At 35.6% G+C, this 23,799-nt stretch overlaps 1 protein-coding gene across 2 annotated transcripts in view; it reads left to right on the top strand.

Annotated features, from left to right (window-relative positions):
• CDH9 (cadherin 9) overlaps window positions 1–23,799 on the top strand; it is a 99,838-nt gene that overhangs the window by 70,115 nt on the left and 5,924 nt on the right. For both annotated transcript variants that reach the window (XM_015814349.1, XM_029283819.1), the window contains 4 exons: window positions 186–373; window positions 5,915–6,168; window positions 10,567–10,703; window positions 12,483–12,604. In XM_015814349.1, the coding sequence (XP_015669835.1) occupies window positions 186–373; window positions 5,915–6,168; window positions 10,567–10,703; window positions 12,483–12,604 (701 nt within the window). The remainder of the gene's footprint in view (window positions 1–185; window positions 374–5,914; window positions 6,169–10,566; window positions 10,704–12,482; window positions 12,605–23,799) is intronic.

Genomic DNA, 23,799 nt, shown 5'->3' with positions numbered 1-23,799 from the left:
TGTTTCACCAATATTAGCTCTGTGCTCAAATTTGCTGGTTGTTTTCTTATATTCATTGAGCAGCTGAGGAACTTGTTTCCGTTGAATTTTTGAAATTATTTATGTAGTTGAATACCTAGGTGTACAGGTACACACACACACACACACACACATACGTGCTTATGCTTTTAATTTTTTTTTTCCAGGCACATATCAGTTCAGCTCTCTAGAGTCTGCACCACTTGGGACTTCGCTTGGCAGAATAAAAGCCAATGACCCCGATGTGGGTGAAAATGCTGCGATTGAGTACAGCATTGCTGCCGGCGATGGATCTGACATGTTTGATATCATCACTGACAAGGACACACAAGAAGGGATTTTAACAATGAAAAAGGTTTATTTTCCTCTCTGTCTTTTATTGGACTTGGCACTTCAGGTTTTAGATTTCCCTTTGAAGCTGGAGGATGGATCAGATTTCATGAAAGGTCAACTGCAGAGAAACTAGCAGGTGTTAAGCTTCAAACCTTCCTTCCTTCCTTCCTTCCTTCCTTCCTTCCTTCCTTCCTTCCTTCCTTCCTTCCTTCCTTCCTTCCGTATTTTTAACTGTTTTAACTTGTCAGATGCATTGAAATTTGTTGGCATTTAGCTTTAGAAGTATAAATGTGAAAGTTCTATTGAACATGTAAGAGAGGTTAAAGTACTTGGCAAGGAGTCTATGACAATTTACCATGGCCAACTCGCCACAGCCAAGTTGCTGTGGGACAACTCGACATGGTCAACTTGTCACGGCCAGCTCGCCAAGACACAACTCTCCATGGCCAACTCGTGACAGGACAACTCGCCTCAGGACAAGAGTTATACTAATATCAACAAAATGGTGGAATAGAATCATTAAAGAAAAGACGCAAATAATGAAATATTTTGAAATATTTATTATTTATTTATTTATTTATTTATTTATTTATTTATTTATTTATTTATTTATTTATTTATTTATTTATTTATTTATTTATTTATTTATTTATTTATTTATTTATTTATTTATTTATTTAAAATAATTGAATTGTTAAATTATTCTGCAGTCAGTTGTCCTGCAGTGACTTGATTGTGGTGAGTTTGCTGCAGTGAGTTGGCCGTGGCAAGTAGGCTGTGATGAGTTGGCCACAACGAGTTGGCTGTAGTGAGTTGTCCCATTTTGCTTTGCAAGCTGACTGACTACTAGCTGAAGTCTACATTTCCCTCCCAAAGGCTGGAAATAGCCAAATGTCTATGTGGCATAGGAGGCAAAAGAATAGGAGGCAAAAGAATTCTGGTTTCTAGTGAGGTCTTTATCCAGAGAGCCTTACTGGGTATCTCTCCCCCCCCCTTTATACCAGGGCTTATAGCACTTATTTCACTGAGTTCTATATAAACAAAAACAGAAATTCTTATCAGGAGTACTTGGGTTCTGAAGCTTCCACTCGAGGTATTATTATGATAGAATCTGAAAAGTCGTGACTGTTTGAGATATCTTTTTATAGTGTCCTCCATACATTATGTCAGCTCTATTAAAGTAAATGGGGAAATCAGTTGCAGGCCAAGAAATTTATTGGATAAATTAGAGTTCCAATAAGGAGTTACTGGCTCTAGGCATCTGCTTCACATATCTCTTGATGGCCCATCCACCAGTAGCAGATGGTCTCTGCCCAGAAATCATCTTTAAAAAGAGAGAAAATCAGTCTGCATGCTGATCTGCAAATACATCCTGTAGTTATAGTGTCAAAGGGTAGTGAAGGGACACAATATGCACCTGGGGTGGTGTATATATGTGTGTTTGTGAATAAAATTATATAAATACTATAAACTCTGGACATTTTCTTCTGTGAAGTTAGTACAGTTCGGGAACAGCTTCAGTAGTAGTCCAAAATTGATATTACTCCTAGGATAGATTGAGAAAAATAAGAACTATGAAAGAGTTTATTAACAGAATATTGTGTTGTTGTTGACATAACGTCTTTACCCATCTCTCTCATATTATTAATCAGGAGAGTACTGCAGTATAACAAACCATAATAGCATTATAACAGCATGAGAACAGTATGAGAGCTTTCTCTCTTCATATAATTTTAGTTTCAATCATGTCTTTCATATGATTTAGGTCCCTCAACAAAAAGCCTGAATAGATAATTTTAGTAGAGAAAATTATCCTTTTTATCTTCATCAGATCTTTTGTGGAGGGGCAGATTTATATCGGTGGAGCCTTTTCCATTTTTAATTTCCTACAATTTGTCATTTTAACTAAGGTAGGCTTCAAGATAATTTAAAGTAGAGGTAGGCAATCTGTCTTCCTGATATTTTGGTCTCTCACAGTTCCTTGCTATTAGTAATAATCAACAGACTGATGTAAGTTAATGTCCAAAATATCTGCAAGGAATTAGATTGACTATTTCTTATTAAAGTGTGGTTAATTCAAAGAAGCCGGCAACAGAAATCATGATTTACACTGAACCTAATTTTCATTAGCTACAAATGACCCTGAGACACTAATTCAGTCCATAGGTCAGCTGAAAGAAATCATTTTTATTTTCATCGGAATTCAAAATTTATCTCGATTCATTATCTCATCCCAAAGAAGCAACACAGATAACATTTGCATGCACAAACTTTGGGCACTTCTGCACAACCAGTGATTGCCCTGACAGTAGCTCTTGCAGGAATATGCTTCAATAAAACTTTGACTAGCACCCTTGGCATATGTAGCCTATTTTGTTTATTCACAGTGAGATAAAAGGCAGAGGAAATCCAACTGTTGTGGTTGGTAAAAGATTTTGTAGCTATGTGCAAAGATACTGTTAATGTATTAGGCTAGGCCCAAGGAGAGCTGGGTTCAAGGTTCAGCATTGGAGTTCCCTGATTTATTTTTCTTTAAATTTTCCATTTCTTTCTTTTTTAGGGTATCTGCAATTCAACCACTAGTTCTTTTAACCCATTGACTCTTTCTTCATAAATTTGTTTTGAACTTACATCCTCATTCCTTTTCTTGACATGACCAAATAATCCCAATGGATTATTTCCTTTTCTATACAGTACCACATTCATTCAGTGCCCAGTCATTCTTGATTAGTCTTCTTGTTCCCTTACACATATTTCTTAGGTACCCAAATCCCATTATCACTCCAGTTTACTTCACTTGTTTCCATTTCCACTTCTTCTCCTCAGGATTTATTTTTGGCCTTACTGAACAGTGATCTGTCTTATATTCAGCATTTCTCACCATTCTTGTAACCTTCAATAATTCTCTCAGTCTTTCTTATAAACCAATCAGTCAGCTTTTAATTTGCAACCATTCCTTTGAAGCAGTTAATTGGCAAGAAGTCAGTATCCTGATACATTCTTGGTTCTTCAAATGACCCATTCACTTTTTCTACATTGTCTTGCCTCATCCCAGCCAGCCTTTTTTTGCCACCAAACAGAATATTTTCTTCCCGTACTGCATTAATTTAGAATGTTGCTCAGTTTCCCTTCTCCAAATTGTCCCTGCTTTTTACATTATTACCATTATTTGTAATGTAATATACAAATATCACTAACCTAAGGTTTCCTATTTTTCACATGCACACACAATAATCTATTTGGTAACAGCTCCTACTTTCTAAATTGTTTCTTCCAAATTTAACCTACATCTTCATTTCCATGCTATGATTTATCAGTTTCATTCCAGAAAATTCAACCAGTTCAATTCCAGTCTGTTTTATGTTTCCATTTTCTTGGGTTCAGTATCATAAAACTTTTCTATTATCTTTTTTTAGCGCATCCATCAGTTTACCATTTATTCCTTTTATATTCCAAGTCATAGTCTTCCTTATGACATAGCCATCACTAAATGGCCTGTGGATATTGACTTCTATTGCCCATCATGACTTTGATCAATCAAGGCTTTCACATAAAACTTTTTAGAAGTATTGTCCTTAGTCGTACCTGTATTATATGACACATTTCCTGCTAACAGAAGGGTAATATTTTCAAATCTCAGTCCATTGTAGCCAGTATGATTTATTAAACAAAGTCCAGATTTACCCCAAGCATGACTACATGCATTTAATTTATATATCCCACAATCAGCTACAAGATGTTTGTCTTATTCAACATGAGCTATGATAGTTAACCATGAAAGCCAATATACTGTTGCCCATATTTCACCTATCTACTAACACATACTCTTCAGCATCTAGTGATTTGATTTTTAAATTTAAGCTTGTTTAAAAAAGTCTGTTATTTATATTGCAGTATATCCTTAGAGAAACTGCTGAGTCGAGATTAATTTGAAATGAGTTTTGAAAGATTTATACCAAAGAAGAACAATTTCTGGCTGACCTATATTTAGCACTCATTTTTGAAGGGGTCCTCTATTTGGAAAAAAAGTGTAATTCTGATTCACCCAAACCAACAGCAATTTAACCATTGATCTTAGTGAGATGCAGATTGAACCTAATGTTTCATGCCAAATGTAGCATGTTTCAGCACTTTTGAAATGAAACACTGATTTGTATTGATTGATAGAGCAAACCCAGAATGATATAGCACTGCAACAGACAAAGTTCAATAGATAAAGAAACTGCATTTTTTCAAAGTTGTAAATGCAAGGCCCATCTATCACAAACTCTCTTCTGTTGCTTTCAGTGGAACTGATTGTTGAAATAATTATACAAATTGGATATGAACTTAGGATGCTCATGTATATGTAAAAACTTTCTATGGTGTGTTATCTCACTGATTCATACTGACTCTTGAAAGACAAGACCTTTGAAATTTGGTCTGTACATGAGCCAACACTTCTTGTCTGAAAATAGAATATGATTCACTTCTCTGCTTAGAAATTTGAGGCATGACCTCTTTTTTTAATAGTATTAGCTGCCAATAATAGAAAAACCCATTGATGAAATGGAATGTTAATTTGTAAGAGTTTTATTTCCCATGTTTTTTTTTACTAAAACTCTTTAAGTATTTCCTTATTCAAAGGAGCAATTTTTCAAATGAATTTTTCAAATTATTTTTCTAACCATATTGACATTCACTAAAAATAAAAGAGTACTAAAATACTGGATGTTTAAATTATACCAAGTATTTATCAAGTTGTTTTAAAAAAAATCTGGAAAAGCACTTGCAGAATGCTAAAAGGATTCCATTAAAATCATTTTAAAAAATCATTAAAATGATGGAAGGTAAATGATACAAAAAATATAACCATAAGTATTTCAAAAAGGTATTAAAAATATAATCCTAAGTAAAACTCATTGAGTTCAGTGGAACAGACAAATATATATAACAGAGGTCATTTTCAAGTACTAATTTACGCTTCCTAAGTTTTTGTGTTTAAACAAATGTGGTTTTTTTCATGGTTCATTAAACCTTACAAGATTTCCACAATCTTCCTTTTCTCAAGATCTCATATGTCACTGTTAGAAATTCTGTTTATATAAAGCACCATATAGAGCAAAGAGTACAGTCACCATGTGCTTTACTGCTCAATTATATAACTGTAACAGGAAACAGGAAACTTTACCTAGAACAAAAGAGTATAGAGTATATACCATAGATCCAAACTTGGAAATACTGCCATCTACTGGCTGAATACTACTGCAGTTGTTGCATAGAATACATTCCAACAATGAGTTGCAACAATCACTGCTTGAAATCTCTTAAGATAATTTATTTAATCTGACATTCATGACAGTTACTGTCAGATTGCTAGAAATGGTGAAATTATTGATGCTGTGAGATTTGGGATAATTTTAAATTGACTTTAATTTGGAGCATTGCAATGCTAACCATAGAACTGCAGCAGAAGACAGGTTTTCCAAAAATGCTTAATCCTTTTTTTTTTTTTTTAACAAAAAGTGCTTATGTTGTTTTTTCTCCTTTTCTCTCTTCTTTACCTTCCCTATTTGGATACAAGCAATTGGATTTTGAAAAGAAGAATCAATATAACCTCAAAGTGGAAGCCACTAACACTCATCCTGACCCACGATTTTTCTACCTGGGACCATTTAGAGACTCAGCTTTGGTTAAAGTTTATGTGGAAGATGTAGATGAGCCACCTGTTTTTAATTTGCCATCTAATTTAATAGAAGTAGATGAAGATGTCAGGGAAGGCAGTATCATTGGGCAAGTGATAGCCCAGGATCCAGATGCAACAAGGAACCTAATCAAGTAAGTTATCTTCCATGATTATTAAAAAAGGCTACATTGAAAGTATGTGATCTTGCCTATAATGTGCTTCAGAGTTTAGCAACTTTTGTGTTTAATATTTATTTATTTATTTATTATTTAAATTTATATACCGCCCTATCTCCCTTACGGGACTCAGGGCAGTGAACAGGCAATAATAAAAATCACAGTAAATATTACATAAAAGCCTGCTCTAAAATATAAAACCCCTAACAAAACCCAATCAAAACTACGCCAGGCCGGCCGCATGGAACAGATGAGTTTTCAGGGCAATAAGACTTCACAGGGTCCTTTAAATGCATCAGAGAAATGGTGGCAAGACAACCAGAAAATCTATGGAAGATTTTTATCACTTTTTTTCTGCATTTTTGTAATAATATAGCTTCACTTCACAGTATACACTCAGATTTTATTCCATCTATCAGAATAAATGCACACATGCACACGCACTGAAAAGTATGAAGGAAGGCATTAGCAATTTATTTTGTTTCGGTTTGGGATGGAGGAATTGAAATGATTTTTTTTTAAAATTCCACTTTGTGAAGCATAACACTGATTGGATAATTTATTATTATTTATCTGTTTCTTAGATTTAAGGACTGTTCAACTCTGAAATGACTCTGGGTAGCCTGTGTAGTTAAAAACAAAAATTAAAAGAGAAAAAGATATGGTATAATAATAATAATAAAAAAAGTTGATGGTTGTTGTTTTCCCCATTCCCCTACTAGCTATAGGTAAAGCAAAAAATGTCAATTTTGAAAATAGACAACTGTGTATCAAATTTGAATCCATCCCCTCCTACCCAGGGTTTGGTGATGAAAACACTGGTAGGGTGGAACACATGAAAGTTCTGTCAATTATTTTTATAGTTTCGTTGCAAAAGAGGCTTTGGTTTATTTTCCTCATCCACAGCATGTTTAAAAATTTATTTTTGTACCTAATTTATTCTCTCAAGGTGGAAGAGGGTGCAGAGATTTTCATTTTTTTTCCTGCTACATGTGCTTCTATTTCTTTGCACTTTTGATATGTCAAGGCTCCTTGTGATGAGTTTGCGAATGATATCTTACTCTGTGAAATTTCTGATGTGCAAAAAAAAAAAAATCACAAGAGACTCAGAATGGGACAACTTAGCCAACTAAACACTGCCAACTTGCCACGGCCAACTTGATGCAGGACAACTCATCATGTCCAACTCACTGCGGGACAAGTCACTGGGGGACAATTCAACAATTCAATTTAAGTATTTAAATAATTAAAATAATATTTTGGTTTTTGTCATTCACATTTCATTTTGTCCCTCCTTTTGCATTCTTTCTTTAATGATTCTATTCTACCATTTCTTTGATATTAATGTAACTCTCGTCCTGCAATGGGTTGTCCTGTGGTAAGTTGGCCACAGCAAGTTGTCCTGCAGTGAGTTGGCTGCAGCGATTTAACTGTGGCCAGTTGGTGGTGGCGAGTTGGCCGTGGTTAGTTGGCCATGCTGAGTTGTCCTAGAGCCCATAGTTCTGGATTTTTTTTATCAATATTAGGATTCTGACCAGAAAAAAGAACAATCTCCCAGTTTTTGCCTTTGATAGCATGGGTTGTGGTTTGTCTAAGTCAGGCATGTCAAACTCACGACGTCACGTGATGTCGCACGACGTATCACGACTTTTTCCCCATTGCCAGCAATGGGGTGGACACGGTTTCAGTATGATGCATCCAGCCCTTGGGCCGGCAGTTTGAGATGCCTGGTCTAAGTGCTGATTTTAGATATGACAAGGCTCAGTCTGAATCCAGGTTCTAAGACAAGGTTAATTGCCACCAAAATATGGCTAGTATTTAACTGCATTTAGCTCTGCCTAGGTTAAATACAAAGCAAAGAAGAATTTTCATCTTGCTACCACCACAAGCCCATCAGGCCTAAAAAGTCTTGCAGGAGCAATATTTATAGCTGTGACTCAGTGATTTCCAAACTGCTCTCATGACATTTTCTAATTGTGACATTCAACCAGTTTTCTTCAGAGAGCCCAAGGCTTTTAGCTGTCTAAGATGCTTCATAGTCCCGACTGTCAGCTGTAATCTGTGAGGATGATTGGTGGTAAAAATACACATACCCACATAAGACTCTTTAGACTGAATAAGGTAAAATAGTTTCATTCATGAAAAGTAGACTCTTTTCCCCAATGCCCCTCTGGAAATTAGGAATCTCATCACCATCAATGCTCTAGCCTGTTTAAAAATGATGTCTCATTTTGTTTATGAGCCAATCTGATGCCAGTGGTGGGTAATCTATCTATCTCTGTTTAATTTGGGGTAGAGTAGAAGAGCTCTTGGATTGAAAATGAATATCCTGCAATATTTCATAATGAATCATAATTATATTTAATGGAAGTACACACCATAGACCAGTAATGTGGATAGTAATGTGAAGGGTAATATTGTGGATCTCAATGTCCTTTAGGTCTACTAGATATTCCTAAAACTGATTAAACATAATATGACATCACCACTATTTGGACCAGAATTTTCATTGCTCTGCAAAGCAATTCTTAAATAAGTTGCCCCCAATTTTATGGGGTGGTTTTTTTCCCCCATGGTTGTTAGGCAAATCACTGTGGTTGCTAAGTGAAATGTGCATCATTAAGCAAATCTGGCTTCTTCCTGTGCTTGTTGGAAGTCAACTGGGAAGGTTGCAAATGGTGATCTTATGTTCCTGGGACATGGCATACATCATAAATACATGCCAATTGCCAAGTGCCCAAATTTTGATTACTGCAATGGTTATAAGTGCAAGGACGAGCCAGAAGTCTCTTTTTCAATGCTGTTGTAACTTCAAAATGGTTGCTAAACCAATGGTATAAATTGAGAACTACCTGAATGTTGTGTATCTGTTAAATGGCAGTGTACCATATATGTATGGGAATGCATGTAATGAGTCTATGTGATCTATATGTCCAAAGAGGAATCATATTGATGAAATGGAGAAAAGCCTATATCATTTTAATAGCCTGTTTTTTGTTCTTTTTTTTTCTTAACATTGGATATAATTAGTGTGGGGTTTTGTGTGTATATAAACAAATTTTAGTTTTGTTTAATTTTTAATTTGTTATCAGTCATCTTTTTAAAATCTTTTCTGCTGCCTAGATATTTGAATATGAGTTTTGTTTTATTTTTTTCTCATATCATATATGATACATAGGTATGTTGCTGTGTGAGTATGTAGGGTTAGATTTCTTCTTTAAAGTATGTTGTGTTGTATACAATTGCTATATAAATATGTAATTTCTTATAATGCTGCAAAATACTGTCCAATTATTTTCAAGAAATGTTAACTGTAATATTTTAAAAGTTTCATCTTTTAAAATTAGTCTTCAAAGTGCATAAGGCTCGGGAATGTATTTAAAAAAATGACAACCATAAGTGGTATATATATACGTTGTGTATATATTGATTTGTGTATATATTGTGTATATATTGATTTCTTATCAATCACATTTTAGACAAGAACTACTTTATTTTGTAGGGTAATGTGCATTGTTTTAATCTACCCCAAATGTGACCCATTAATTCATAGTTTGCTTACTGAAAGATGGAAAATAAACATTGCAAATAAAAAAACAACTTAGGCAAATGCATTTTAAAAAAAAAACCAAGTGCACAATTTTCCTGTCTGGGTTCTCAAAACCTCAGGAAATTCCCCATTAAAACTGAGCTCCTCCCCATGCAAATGAATTATAGTTTGGTTCTTCAGAATTTAGAAGTAATTATAGTAGAAATTCCGGTCACCAGAATTGCTTCTTTGAACACATCTTTTTACTGTTTTTGTATCTTGCCCTTATAGCTATTTGGGAAGTAAATCAGAATAAGAAAAAAGATTTATGAAAAATACAAGCATATTTCTTAAGCTAGACACTGGCACACTTCTGACATCTAATGGCAGTAACAAAACTAGTATCCATAACAACGTTGCATATACATGTGGTATTCTGACATGGCTATGTAAGAGTACAGATACAACAGAATGACTTAGGTTTTTTGAAATGCTTGAGTTCTTTCTTTTGTGCTATTCTGTGGAAGTGTCAATTTAACTAATGCATGAAAAAAAGTATCAGATGCATTTACGTTGACTTTTCTTCTATCTCTTTGCATTTTCTTCTATTTTCTGTTTGTTCCAGGAAAAATGCCAAGAGCCATTTGAGTAGTAAATAATTTTCTGCAAATCAATCAATAAGTACATTATATTTCTTGAAATAAAAAAGGGAACAATCCCTAACACTCTACTATTAAATGCATGAACTTTTGTAGCTGTACAGCATCTTAAGCCTTTCTTAAAACAACAAAAATCAAAAGAGTGTTGTAATAGAAGATAGTAAGATTTGTTTTATCATTTGGTAGATATTCTTTGGATCGCCACACTGATTTCGACCGAATATTCAACATCTACTCAGGAAATGGTTCCATATTTGTTTCCAAGACCCTCGATCGAGAAGCGGCCCCATGGCATAACCTCACTGTGGTTGCAACTGAAATTAGTAGGTTGTATGTATACTATAAAGTCAGTTTGAAAGGAAGATGAGGAAATCATATGTTGAAAGCTGAAATTTTATTCATGCATTTTTATTCACGACACATGACTTTATACCCAGCAACCAAATGTGTGTTCCACTATTTTTGCTTGCACAAGACCCCAATGTAATTATACTTACATATTTTTATAAATTCCTTTATAGTAAAATTTGTATGAAATAAGATATCAGTGCATTTTAAATGCAAATGAAAATAGAAAATAAACATTTTTAAGGCTACCAAATATGGCTTTCAAAAATCCAAGCTACAACTAGATGGCAGCCCAGACCTATGGAAAACAAATCCTTTATATTTTGCATAGTTTTTTTTTCTTCTTCAAGATATACCAGATTTGTTTGTTTTTTTAGTTTACACTGTAATATTTCCTAATAATCCTGAAAATGGTTTTTTAAAAAAATAAGAATACATGATACACCCACGAGATCTAGTGAGAAAATAAGTAATAGGTTTAAACTAGCTTGAAATTGTTTTAACCTATCTTTTACTGGGCAATGCTAAATAGAAAACACATAACTATTTTGCTTGACCAAATTATTGTGGCAAAGATGGTGAGCAATTTTGCCTGGTTTCTCAACATCATGCCACAATGCCCCACCCATCAGTTTTAAATTGAACAGACAGTTTCTCTGACTTATTATAAGCAACTGCCCACAGTTTCACGCCGGAACTTTACTCGTATGAACTGAAAATACTGAAGATTGAACAAAGTGATCGTTTATTTGCAAAGTACATCTGCCGTGCTGAGCATTAATTCTTTTCTTGCATGTTTGCATGAAAGTTAATAGGCTCTCTCTAGTGTATGAGAGTGAAAGCTTGGGACTGCTGCACTTAGAGATAATTTCTAAAAAGCAATGACAAAGCCTAGTCCAGGGGTAGTCAACCTTGGCTCTTTTAGGACTCGTGGACTTCAACTACCACAATTCCTGAGCCAGCTTGGCTGGCTCAGGAATTCTGGGAGTTGAAGTCCACGAGTCCTAAAAGAGCCAAGGTTGCCTACCCCTGGACTAGTCCCTATACAAATTTATTGGGGGGGGAAATCCTATATATTCAATGGGAAAGTGTGTTGGATTTCAGCTTTAATATGGGCATTTATTAATGTATTAAGTTTCTATATTGCCACAGTCAAAACAGTTTTGGTGGGATAACTTTAAGAATGTCTTAACTGCACAGAGCCCTTGACAGCCAAGGCCAAAGCAAAGGTTTTATTATCTTTAGTCCTATGTACACTAAAAAGAAATGTAGTTGGCAAGACATTCAGTTGAAAGCAGAAATTGAGATATATAGGATTGCACTGAATCTATATACTTTCTCCTTCTGCCAAATAAATATTTTGAAGTCCCCACAGGCAACTGTAGCAAATGGAGCTTTTGACAAAATGACAGAGCAACATTATGGTATCACAATGCAAGCTCTGCCCCCTACCTACCTGCATGAAACTCATGATTCAAGAAAAATGGAGTTTGTGTCAAAATGCCATGAATTTGTATTTCGTTATTTGCTCCTCTGTATTCCTCTGTAGATGGCCATGAAAGTGCTCCTAATTCTTGGAATACATTTTTTTTTAAAAAATTGGTATTATATAAATAATTTCAGAATGACATTTCTAAAGCATATTTTGAGTTGTGCCATGCTTACAACATAGGCACTGACAGTTATCGTTGAATCTTAGAAAAAGAAGTGATACAATATTATGGTCAAATTCCATTTTGTCCGTTTTGTTACAGGCAATCCAAAGCAAAGTACTCAGACTCCCATCTTCATTCGGATTTTAGATATAAATGATCATGCTCCAGAGTTTGCCAAGTTCTATGAAACTTTTGTTTGCGAGAATGCAAAAGCAGGACAGGTAATACAGCAATATTATCATGTCTGATTAACTGTGACAGCATGCTCCGTCTCAATTATAAAAATAAATTTATTATTTTTAAAAATTAAGTTATGTTTCAGTAATCTCAATTGTAACAATTATTTTGCTTCACCGGTGTTCTGATTAAAGGAAAATAGATGTAGTTCATTTGGTTTCATGGCAATACACAACAGCTTTCAGAAGTTATCAGTAATATAATCACACATATAAAATTATGTGTGTCCTTAAAAATGAAAAATGAAATTAATAATTTAAAGTTCAAAATAGAACCATAAACTAAACACCATGATCATAATTTTCAAACATGTTACACAAAAGTTCTGCTTTAGACAATTTTTGGAAATCTATAATTGAAGAAGCTAGAAGGATGTAATCCCCCCAAAACAGGGTTACTATTCTAATTACTTTACAAACACAGTGTGTTTAGGCCTCAGACTCCCATACTTCAGTGAGAAATCATCAGCGGAGTGGAGAAGTTGATTTCAGGTGGGAAAGACACTCCTGTAATTACATCTGTAATACACTCTACCTGGGATTACCTTCTAAAAGTTTGAGCTAATCCAAAATGCAATAGCCTGGAAAATACTTGCTGGCCTAAACACATTACACCGGTGTTTTGGCCCTTGCATTAGCTTTCTATTAGCTTCCAAGTCCAATTCAAATGACAATTTTGACCTTTGAAGTCCTAGACCCAGACGAGGATGACCTTCAACCCATCTCAGACTGCCTGACATAGATGTCCTAGACCTAGAAGAACCTGCTTTTGACCCCTCAGTTATACAATTAGCAGGTTCTCCTAGATAATTCACAGACATTTTTCCAGATTTATTGTATGTTATTAATATTATACCATAGATATTTAATGTACTAGATAATTTAATCTAAGCTGTAAAATTATTTCATTGCAGTAAATAAATAAAAATTGAATCCTATTTTACATAGCAAGATAATGCTAACTACAGTAAAATACAGTAAAATAGACCCCTGCTTCTATGGATCTGATGCTAGTTCTTGTGCTGCTATGATCAGTGTTCAGTCCAGCCCTTTCCAGCCACTGATAGGATTTCCCATGTTAGCCAGTGTCTCTACATCTCATGCATTTTCATGGTACATCCTCTGCTTGATCTTTAACCCATGGCGGCTGCTGCTTCCGGCATTTTTTTTAACAGCTCATCTTTTGGTGCCATCTTTCAGATGCTCTGGGTTTCACAAGATCCTATCCACTTTCTTTCTGACTGATATACACTTTCTGAGTATTAGACCAGGGGTGGATATTCTGTATCTTGTGAGGAACCTCTAGGTTTTCACACCAGCAGCCTCCATGTCCTCTTTTGGCCAGTTCACTATACTGACAGGGAATCTGATGACTGGCAGGGCATACATGTCAATGGCATGGAACTTGTTGTTCCCACTGAGCTGACACTTCAGGACTTGCTTATCCTTTGTTGATAGTTGAATGTTGCTAACTTCATTGCCCTTCTCATTGTGGTTCCCCTGTGAGATATCAAAGTATTTGGCATTCTTTGGTATTTGAAGGATACCAACATATTTTGGGATTCCAAGGTATTTGAAGATGGTCTATATCTGCTATGTGGCCTGCTGGTACTTCCACCCCATCAGTCTTAACTATTCTTTTTTCTCTTGGCTAACATCTGGCTACACTTCTCAGTGCAAATAACATTTCAGTGTGTGTATGTGAGTGTGTGTGTGCGTGTATACATACATACATACATAATTTCTGTTTGTTGAAGTCAGACAATCTGTTGGCCTATGTATGTGTTTTATTCATCTTTCTCTAGTCTGTTTTCTCTTTCCTTCTTTTGTTTTTCTCTTTCTCTGTTTGGTCATTTGAAATCTTATCAGGCTCACACAGATGCCTCAAAAAAAAAGACATGTGTGCTGACTGGCACAGTGTGTTCTTGAGCTTCCAAAAGGTTTCTAAATCATTTTCAAAGCATGCATAGCCTTAAAATTTACATTACTAGGGAAAAGAGAAAGATATGATTAAAGCTTCCTTTAATTATACATTTCTGTACACATGTATTCCAAAGTTCAATTGGCCTCCCCAAAAAAGGTTTTTTTTAAAAAAATAAAACCTCAATTGCTTTTTAAATCACACTTTTATTACCACTTTTCATGCAAATTGACAGTAAAGAATCAATCATGGATCACAGCCTCGCCTTTTCCTACCTGTGTTTATGAGATACAAGCCCCAGGAAATGAACACAATTTCATTTAAAGATGTTGTAAAACAAATCAATGATATCATTACCACTTGTGTAATTAATGATCTTCTCCTTCTATCATATTAAGCATTGAAATTTAGCTGTCATGTTTCAACTGACTAGATGAGGGTTGGCAATGTCTTTGGGGGCACAGTTTGGGCTCTCTGCATAGAAGTACTTGCACCAGGTCAACTAAGAATGCTTTGCAACAGGAAAAAGTCTCCTTTTTTTAAGGGCATTACATATGGAGCAGAAAATCAATAGCTAGTTCAGGGTAGATAGGAAGAATTATATGCTTGGCTGATTACTAATGCACACATACATACAAATAAATGTCCTTTTTAGAGTAGGGCTGTCAGTTGGGCTAAAGGATTGTTTAGTTATTTAGCTTTCCTCTGATTAATTAATTGATTTTGTACAGGTACAATTTATGTTCAGGCAATCTCAATGAAGTTGCCCCACTAAGAATTCTGAGGGAGATAAACAGGCCTTTGCATTCCTCAACTGCATTTTCAATGTCTTTCTCCATATGTTGTGACTTGATTTAACTCTCCAGGTTCTTAGCTCACTTGAGATCAGGCTGACTGAAGTAACTTTAAAGCTTCCCCTTAGTCAGAGTTCAGATACTATTTAGAGCTTGGCTCCATTTACAGCCAGCACAACGTAACTCAACTTAAAGTGAATAGAATGTGAGCACTGAGGACTAGCAAATTTTATCTTTTCTGATGTTACTCAAAGTTTACTATTATTTTTAGAAAAATACAGAAATCATTACTGAAGGAAAAAGGAGAATGGTGGGCCCTATGCATTTTTAGTAAAAAGGGGAAAAAAACCACCAACAAAAAGGGGGTGATTTATTTATTTCTGTCAGACAACATAATGCAACTGTGCAGAACACACAATCACATCTTTTGTGCTGTGATGTCATGAGGAACAAATCAGCATTTTAATGTTATTGTGGCTTATAACAGACATCTATGAAAGAAATCTTTCATTTTCTACCAGTATTCAAAACAGTGGAATGTAAAGCTTTCCTTGTTCTTATTTAAGATAAAGACAACATTTACCACAAACTGAAGTGTATGGATGGTGTAACTGCCTCATGTAAAGACAATTACACAACGTCCTTTTCTAACTTAATGTAGAAACACATTTTATAATATAGTATTCCTATTACATTTTGTCATTTTGTATCACACTGCCCTGCTGACATTACTTTTATTGAGAACAATGACACAATAGAAGCAACATATTTGGGAGTACAATGTCCCCTCTTCCAATGCATCCTCTCATGCAAAAGTTCAGAAACTTTCACTCCATCTCAAATCTAAACTTTTAGATCTTTTCAATTAAATGCATTACTTCCTTTCTTTCAAAAAAAAATCCCATTATTTGGAAGAGTTTTTATTATAAAATATCCAGATTCCATTCACATGTGTGTTATTTATATCCTTTGATTTGTAGTAATGGTCTCGTCTTTAAATATTAGTAAAACCTATGGGCTTATAGCTTGCTATGCACTTTTTATTATTTTTACTTTTTATTTCATTTTGTTAAAAAAAATATCAAAATGACTCAAGTGAGGAATGTTCTTCTGTGAAGATACTCCATAAAAAAAAATTTACTAGGCAATGGTATAAAAGCATGGTATTTATAGAATCAGTTTCCTTTGATGTGAATTTTATATGTTGTCATATTTAATAGAACAGCCAGTTTGATCCAATTGTTAAGGCATCCATTAAAAACCCCCAGGAGATTGTGAGTTCAAACCTTGCTTTAGGCATGAAAGTTTGCTTGGTGACCTTGAGCCAGTCACTCTTTCTCAATCCAGCTCTCCACAAAGGTCTGTTGTGAAGAAAATAGGAGGCATGTTGGATATCTTCACCATTTTGAATTATTTCTAAAAATTATAAAGGCAGGAATAAAACATCTTTAAAAAGCTATCAATAAAAAATTTCAAGGTCATTTTAACAAGACCTGAAAGAATTGGCATAGGATAACATGGACCTAATTTTCCTAAGAAAAATAGATAAAATTCAACTTCTAGGACAATTCCTTCTTACATTCTCTGGAACTGTAAGTGTTCTTATTACTAGTCTCCCTAATTCACTTGCTTATCTTGCTTTTGTGAGCATCTACAAATTGGTAAATAGTTGATTTAATATATGTAGGGGAGAACTTTTTTTATACAGTGCTTCAGGAAAGGTTGTAAAGCTTTATCTTGACAGAGGAATTAAACCCGTTGACAGTTTTTAGATCCTATCTGGCTTATTGTGCCTGCAAGATGTCAACATAGGTAAAATTAAAGCAGTAACAGCAATTCTGAAAAGCAAAACCACCAATTTAAAGCAAAAATAATCTTTCACAACATGGTACTTTTGTGAACAATGAAAGTACTTTATAGTATATTCAACATTTGGAGTGCTTACTGCCACATCTTTATTCATAGTCCTTCCATAACTCTATTAAGTGGGAGGATGAATGGGAATTTTCCTCCATCAGAAGACCTACACATAAAAATAGTGTTCCTATAAGCAGAAAGGGACAGTGCATTTATATGGTAAATTATATAAAGATTGAAAAGGTAAAATATTGTTAATACCTAATAATGACTGTTATTCAGAAACCAATAATTTTGACTGATGATATATCACTTTTTCTAGTCCTTGTGGTTACAAAAAGCTAGCAATGAAATTTTCCAAGCAAGTGGGAAAAGTCTGAATAAGGAGGTATACTACCTTACAGTGGCTTCTACAACAAACAGCAATGGTACTAAAAGAACAACATGCATGTAGTGACATATTACCAATATTATGTATTACTGCCAGGATATTCATATTGTTTTTTTACCCACTTTGGCTTTCCACCCTCCCTCCATAGTTGCCCATCTATCATCATATATGACCCATGACCTATTACTTGCTGTTTATATATACACTGTGAACTTACGCACTGGAGACAAATTCCTTAGGTGTCCAATCACACTTGGCCAATAAACTAGTCTAGTCTAGTCTAGTCTAGTCTAATCTAGTCTTTATGATTTAGATCGGCTATAATGTCTTAGAAAAGAGGTTTCCATGACAATTTATTAGATCTTGGGATATTTCTTGTGTAGTTGAGAGTAAACTAGAAGAACCAGTCTTGTTGCAAACTAGAACTAAAGCTCTTCATGCTTTAAAATGAAAAGTGTGTGAGAGGCATGGTGTGGAGTGCAATAGGCAGTGCTTTTTTTCTAAAAAAAAAAAAAAAAAAAAAGGTGCCGGAATTCACACACATCATATAACCCGCCTTGCCTACCCTACAAGGTTCCATCCCAAAAAGGTGCTGGAACTCCATTCTGGGCGTTCTATGAGCAAAAAAGCCCTGGCAATAGGTATATGAGATGTGCAGCCTGGGTTGGGGAGGTGCAAGGAGTAAATGAGAGGAGAAATTCGAAGAGCCTACACAAAAGACACAGTCCTGGTCAGTGAGTGTATGCAAGAAGTTGCACAAGAGGTCCAGTGGAGGATAGTGAAAATGGATGAGAGTGCAAGGGAGTGGTGGGAGAGGCAGATTTTATGTTGGAAAAGATTCCTGAGAATACCATTTATAGCCAAAAAAAAAAAACCAAGATCATTGAACAAATCAATCCAGAGTTCCCAAGATACTCAAAGACAAATAAGTATCTCAAAATATATTATGGACACATTACGGTAAAACCTAGCTCTCTTGAGAAATGTGTAATGCATATTATCTTGAAGAATATCTATCTATATGATTGCTAAGATCAGCATCAACCTAATGACACATAATCAATAAATCAATGAAGAATTGTATCTTTGCCCAAAATATTGTTCTTATTAGAAAGAATGGCAAACACTTTTTAAAAGAGGAAATAACAGTACCTGAAATAATATTCAGAAATACCACTGACCCTATTTCCTTGTTCACTGAGTATTTGGCCTGTTTTTATCCCTATACATTTGTGTTTGCTGTCTGGTCTCTTTGTTAAAGTGTGACAGAATACTCAAATTGTTAGTATAATTACTGGATAATTATTATATGTATAATTTGTATCCTACAATAACAACCTTTCCTTCTAAACTCTATATTTTTTCACAGTGGGGGGGCATAGGTGGTTATTTCCTTTTTTTTTTCTTCTTTATATGTTTGGGTTTCAACAATTTCTCCAACCTGGTATGTTCAAAATATTTTATACTACTACTGCAATCAGCCTTGTCATATGTTGTCTGTGAAAAAATTGAAATTGGAGTTCCACATATTTGGAGAGTGCCAGTTTGGACCAGCATCCCTAATGTGAGATTTATGTCACAAACAGCAAAGGGGAAAAAAAGTGAATGAAAAATATAATGCAAGTTTTTTATAGGAATAGAATTTCATGAGCTGCCAAAATAGACTGCACTACAAGACAAATAAAGGCAATGAATGGAGACTGCTGGCCTCTATCTCTATTCAAAAGGTACAGAAGAATAAGTTCTTTCTGAAAAATGAATAAAAAAAGCCATGTCCAAAAGTAGCACATGAGCGTATTAACAAAAAAACAAACAAGAAAAGAACCATCTTACATTTAGGAAAAAACATTATTAAGAATCTCTATTTCATAATTTTACAGAGCGAAAACAAAGCACCATCAAGCACCGTAAAACCAATATGAACCAAAATTGTATAGAATTAAGATGCTGGGTTGATAGCAGGACAACCCAGGTTCATTTTCACCCCTCAACCACATGACCTTCCTGGATGACTCTGGCTAGTCACATTTTCTGAGACTCTAGAAAGAGTACAGATAAGAGCAACAAAGATGATTAGGGGACTGGATGCTAAAGCATATAAGGAACGGCTGCTGGAATTGGGTATGTCTAGTTTAATGAAGAGAAGGACGAGGGGGGACATGATAGCAGTGTTCCAATATCTCAGGGGCTGCCACAAAGAAGAGGGAGTCAAGCTATTCTCCAAGGCGCCTGAAGGCAGGACAAGAAGCAACGGATGGAAACTAATCAAGGAGAGAAGCAGCCTAGAACTAAGGAGAAACTTCCTGACAGTTAGAACAATTAACCAGTGGAACAACCTGCCTCCAGAAGCGGTGAATGCTCCAACACTGGAAGTTTTTAAGAAGAGACTGGACAGCCATTTGTCCGAAATGGTATAGGGTTTCCTGCCTGAGCAGGAGGTTGGACTAGATGACCTCCAAGGTCCGTTCCAACTTTACTATTATTATTATTATTATTATTATTATTATTATTATTATTATTATTATTATTATTATTATTATTAATAATAATAATAATAATAATAATAATAATAATAATAATAATAATAATAATAATAAATCTCATAGGGTTGTTATTGGGAGAAGAAAATGCAAAACTACCTTCTGCTTCTAAAGAAAAGGCATGAAAATGTACATATACTCATGCACATAGGCATTTCTACCTCTCTAACATTGGTTTGAAGAGAGTATATGTTGAAAGCCTTCCTATAAGGAGATACAATATGAAGGGAGACAGAGATTGGTGTTCTCAGTGACGGTCCTTTTGTTAAAAAGAGCTTAGTTTAAGAGTGGCCTTCACCCTTTTTTGGCCTTTTGTAGAATTTTTTTGCAATGTATGGATGTGAAAGTTGGACCATAAGAAAGGCTGAGCGACAAAGAATTGAGACGATAGAGGACAGGAAGGCCTAGAGTAGGGGTCCTCAACCTTGGCAACTTTAAGACTTGTGGACTTCAACTCCCAGAATCCCTCAGCCAGCAAAACTGGCTGAGGGATTCTGGGGATTGAAGTCCACAAGTCTTAAAGTTGCCAAGGTTGAGGACCCCTGGCCTAGAGGAACGTTGTCCATGGGGTCACGATGGGTTGGACATGACTTCGCAATTAACAACAACAACAGAAAGGCAAAGATCTTTGGAGATTTAAGCAGCTTGAGTAAGATCTGCTTCAAATACTGCATTGTTAAGTTTATGGTATATCGTTTCATTAGGTTGATAGTTTCTATATTACTGCTTTTTTGTATGGTACTTTGAGATATTTTGTATACTGCCCATAGACTTTGGGGGTAGCATAGTTTACAAAGCTTACAAACAAATAAATAATCAGAGAAATTGCATTGAAAACAGTTTCCAGTAGATTTACGTTGAAGCCTAAGTATTTTAAGGGAGCTGCAGGCAAAACTAGATGCAGATGTTCTTACAGATATTTTTTTTTAAAAAAAAATATTCAAAACCATTGTGCCAGAATTCAACCTTATTAACGTGCAGATTATTGATTATCACAATCTGAGGTGGGGTAAGTTTTAGGGCAGGGTTAGTCAACCTTGGCTCTTTTATGACTCGTGGACTTCAATTCCCAGAATTCCTGAGCCAGCTTAGCTGGCTCAGGAATTCTGGGAGTTGAAGTCCACGAGTCATAAAAGAGCCAAGGTTGACTACCCCTGGTTTAGGGTTATTCCCTGCTTCTAGTTATTCCCTGCTTTTAGCTTTTTAGAATCAACGTTGTTCCCATCCTGAATTTTTAGTCATTCTGAAGAGGATCATTTAGATGATCAGGTGCTGAGGTGGAGAGAAACCTAGTCAGCCTACAAATTTCATTGTTCATTTCACTTGTAGAGCATTCCTTGCCACTTTTCCATGCTGATTCTTTGTGGTTCAGTGTTGGTGCCTTTTCAGTGAAAGGCAAAATGGACTTGATTCAACCGTGTATCATTTTCACAGTGCTATCTCCAACTCCAGCTAAGCATTTTGTTTCATCTCAAGGGCTTGAGACTTGAAGTGTGTTTGATGGTGAGGCAGCACATGTGGAGTGGCTATAATTGTCACATAAGACACTCAAAGTGACTGGACACTTCAGAAGGTCACCCCTGAGCGTGCCAAACAGAACAATGAGAATTCTTCAGCACACTGTAACTTACTAGCTGCAGCTGGGAGTCAGCCATTTTCTGTGTATTTCTAGGAGAATGCCTACTATAAAACACAAAGTGATGTGCAGATTGTGCAGACAGTATAACCTGAGCCATATATATTATTGCAGTAGGAGGCTAAGGTAAGAATGTAAGGACTTGCAAGGCAAAAAAAGAAAAATAAATATCGCAAAGGCCAGTTTCTAAGCTTAAGGACCAGAAATAATATTTAGGTATGCTGGATTTAAGAGGCTCTTCCTTTTTATCACTCATGCTTTATACTGCCTGTGCTCTTTCCTTGAAAGCACTATTTTATAAAAAAATTATGTAAAAAAAATCAAAAGTGATGTTTTAAAACCAAAGAACACTATATCCACATTTTATCATTTAAACTGACTCTAAGACAGTGGTTCTCAACCTTTTTAATGCCGTGACCCCCAACTGGTCGTAAGTCGAGGACTAAACTGGTCGTAAGTCAAGGACTAAACCGGTCATAAGTCGAGGACTACCCAACCGGTCATAAGTCGAGGACTTTCCCTGCCCGGGAGCGCCGCACATGTGTGGTTCCACCCCCTGTGCCGGCCGAGGCGTAGCTGGCAAGCGGCAGAGACGGAGCAGGCCAACCACCAGCTGGCCCAGCCCAAGGGAGGTAAGGCACCCGCTGGAAAAGGGGAAAAAATGGCGGACAGCCTTGCTTGGCGACCCCCGTGAAATGGTCGATCGACCCCAAATGGGGTCGCGACCCATAGGTTGAGAACCGCTGCTCTAAGACAACCTAAGAAATCCTGTAGAGAAATATTTTGGCAACAGCTGGCAATTGTCCTTCCATTGGACAATTCCTTGTTTCTGAGCTCTTACATATTTTCTTTCCAGGAAAGTAATTCCCAACAACTTTCCTTCCTCTGAGTGTATTCCTGAGCATATGTATATGTGTATGTTGTTGTGCTTATGCTCATGTACACACAAACACACACACACACATCAAATACACATGCACAGTTAACTTTAATATTATATGTATATATGTTTGTGTACACACACACAAACATAAAGCATCAAAATGCCTGTGCATGTAAAAAAATACTTTTTTATCCATTATATTTTTCTCATGCTATTTAGAATGACTTTATAATTTACTATTATAATGTAATATTATATTTATTTATTATATTTATTATAATAGTAAATTATAATTTACTATTATAATGACTGCTATACTTTCACAGTGGCTAAAGCCTTTACCTTCTGAATAGTAGGCTGCCGGTTCAAAACCTGATATAATTTATTTTTAATATTAATTTTCTTTCTTTGAGCTTTCTGTCTTTAAGTACCTGCATAGTTGGCACACCAGTCACCAAGGAGCTGGAGAAGGGGGGAGTAAAGGAAAGACTAAAATTAGTAATTAAAAAGATTCTGCCAGCTTTATAATCAGAAAGATTCTATTTACAAGTGTTGCAAGCGTTGTGTTATTACAGGATTGGTAAAGGCAGATTTACAAGGAAAGAGAAAGCATGGTAAGCACTGAGTCAGTTGAAGCGATATTATTTTCTCTACAGAGTAGTCAATGAACTGCTGACATGTGTTATCTGAAATGCACTTGAGGCAACATAAAATGGAAAAGTGTGTACTTTAGAACAAAAAAAAACCAACCTCAAGTCCTGGTATCATTTTAACAGGGAGTAGGGGATTAATAGAGGGTAATGTCATCTGATTCTGTCCTCCAGAAATAGTTGCCTTCCCATTCTTCCAGTAGGGGTGGTGTGGAAAAGGAGGCCCAAGAGCCCTTTTCTTCTAGAATAAGTGAGACAGCTGATGCTCTCATTGAGTACTTGGACAAAGCAATGGGCTGACTTAGAGCCATTAATCTAAGATCCAGTACAGACAAGATATATTCCTCACAAGTGTTTCTTCAATCCATCATTATCACCAGTAGCATTTTAGTTTGGATGGACCTCTGATTAATTTATATTCTATATGAACTATGTAGCTACGTTCCAGAAAGAATCTTTTCCATAGTTCAGCACACAGCCCATGTGATTTATTTTAATGTGTTTAAAC

The sequence above is a fragment of the Protobothrops mucrosquamatus genome, unplaced genomic scaffold (assembly GCF_001527695.2).
Source record: "Protobothrops mucrosquamatus isolate PMUCROS unplaced genomic scaffold, P.Mucros_1.0 scaffold240, whole genome shotgun sequence".
NCBI lineage: Eukaryota > Metazoa > Chordata > Lepidosauria > Squamata > Viperidae > Protobothrops > Protobothrops mucrosquamatus.
Note: the sequence above shows the minus strand (reverse complement) of the source record. Positions and strands in the feature narration are given on the sequence as shown.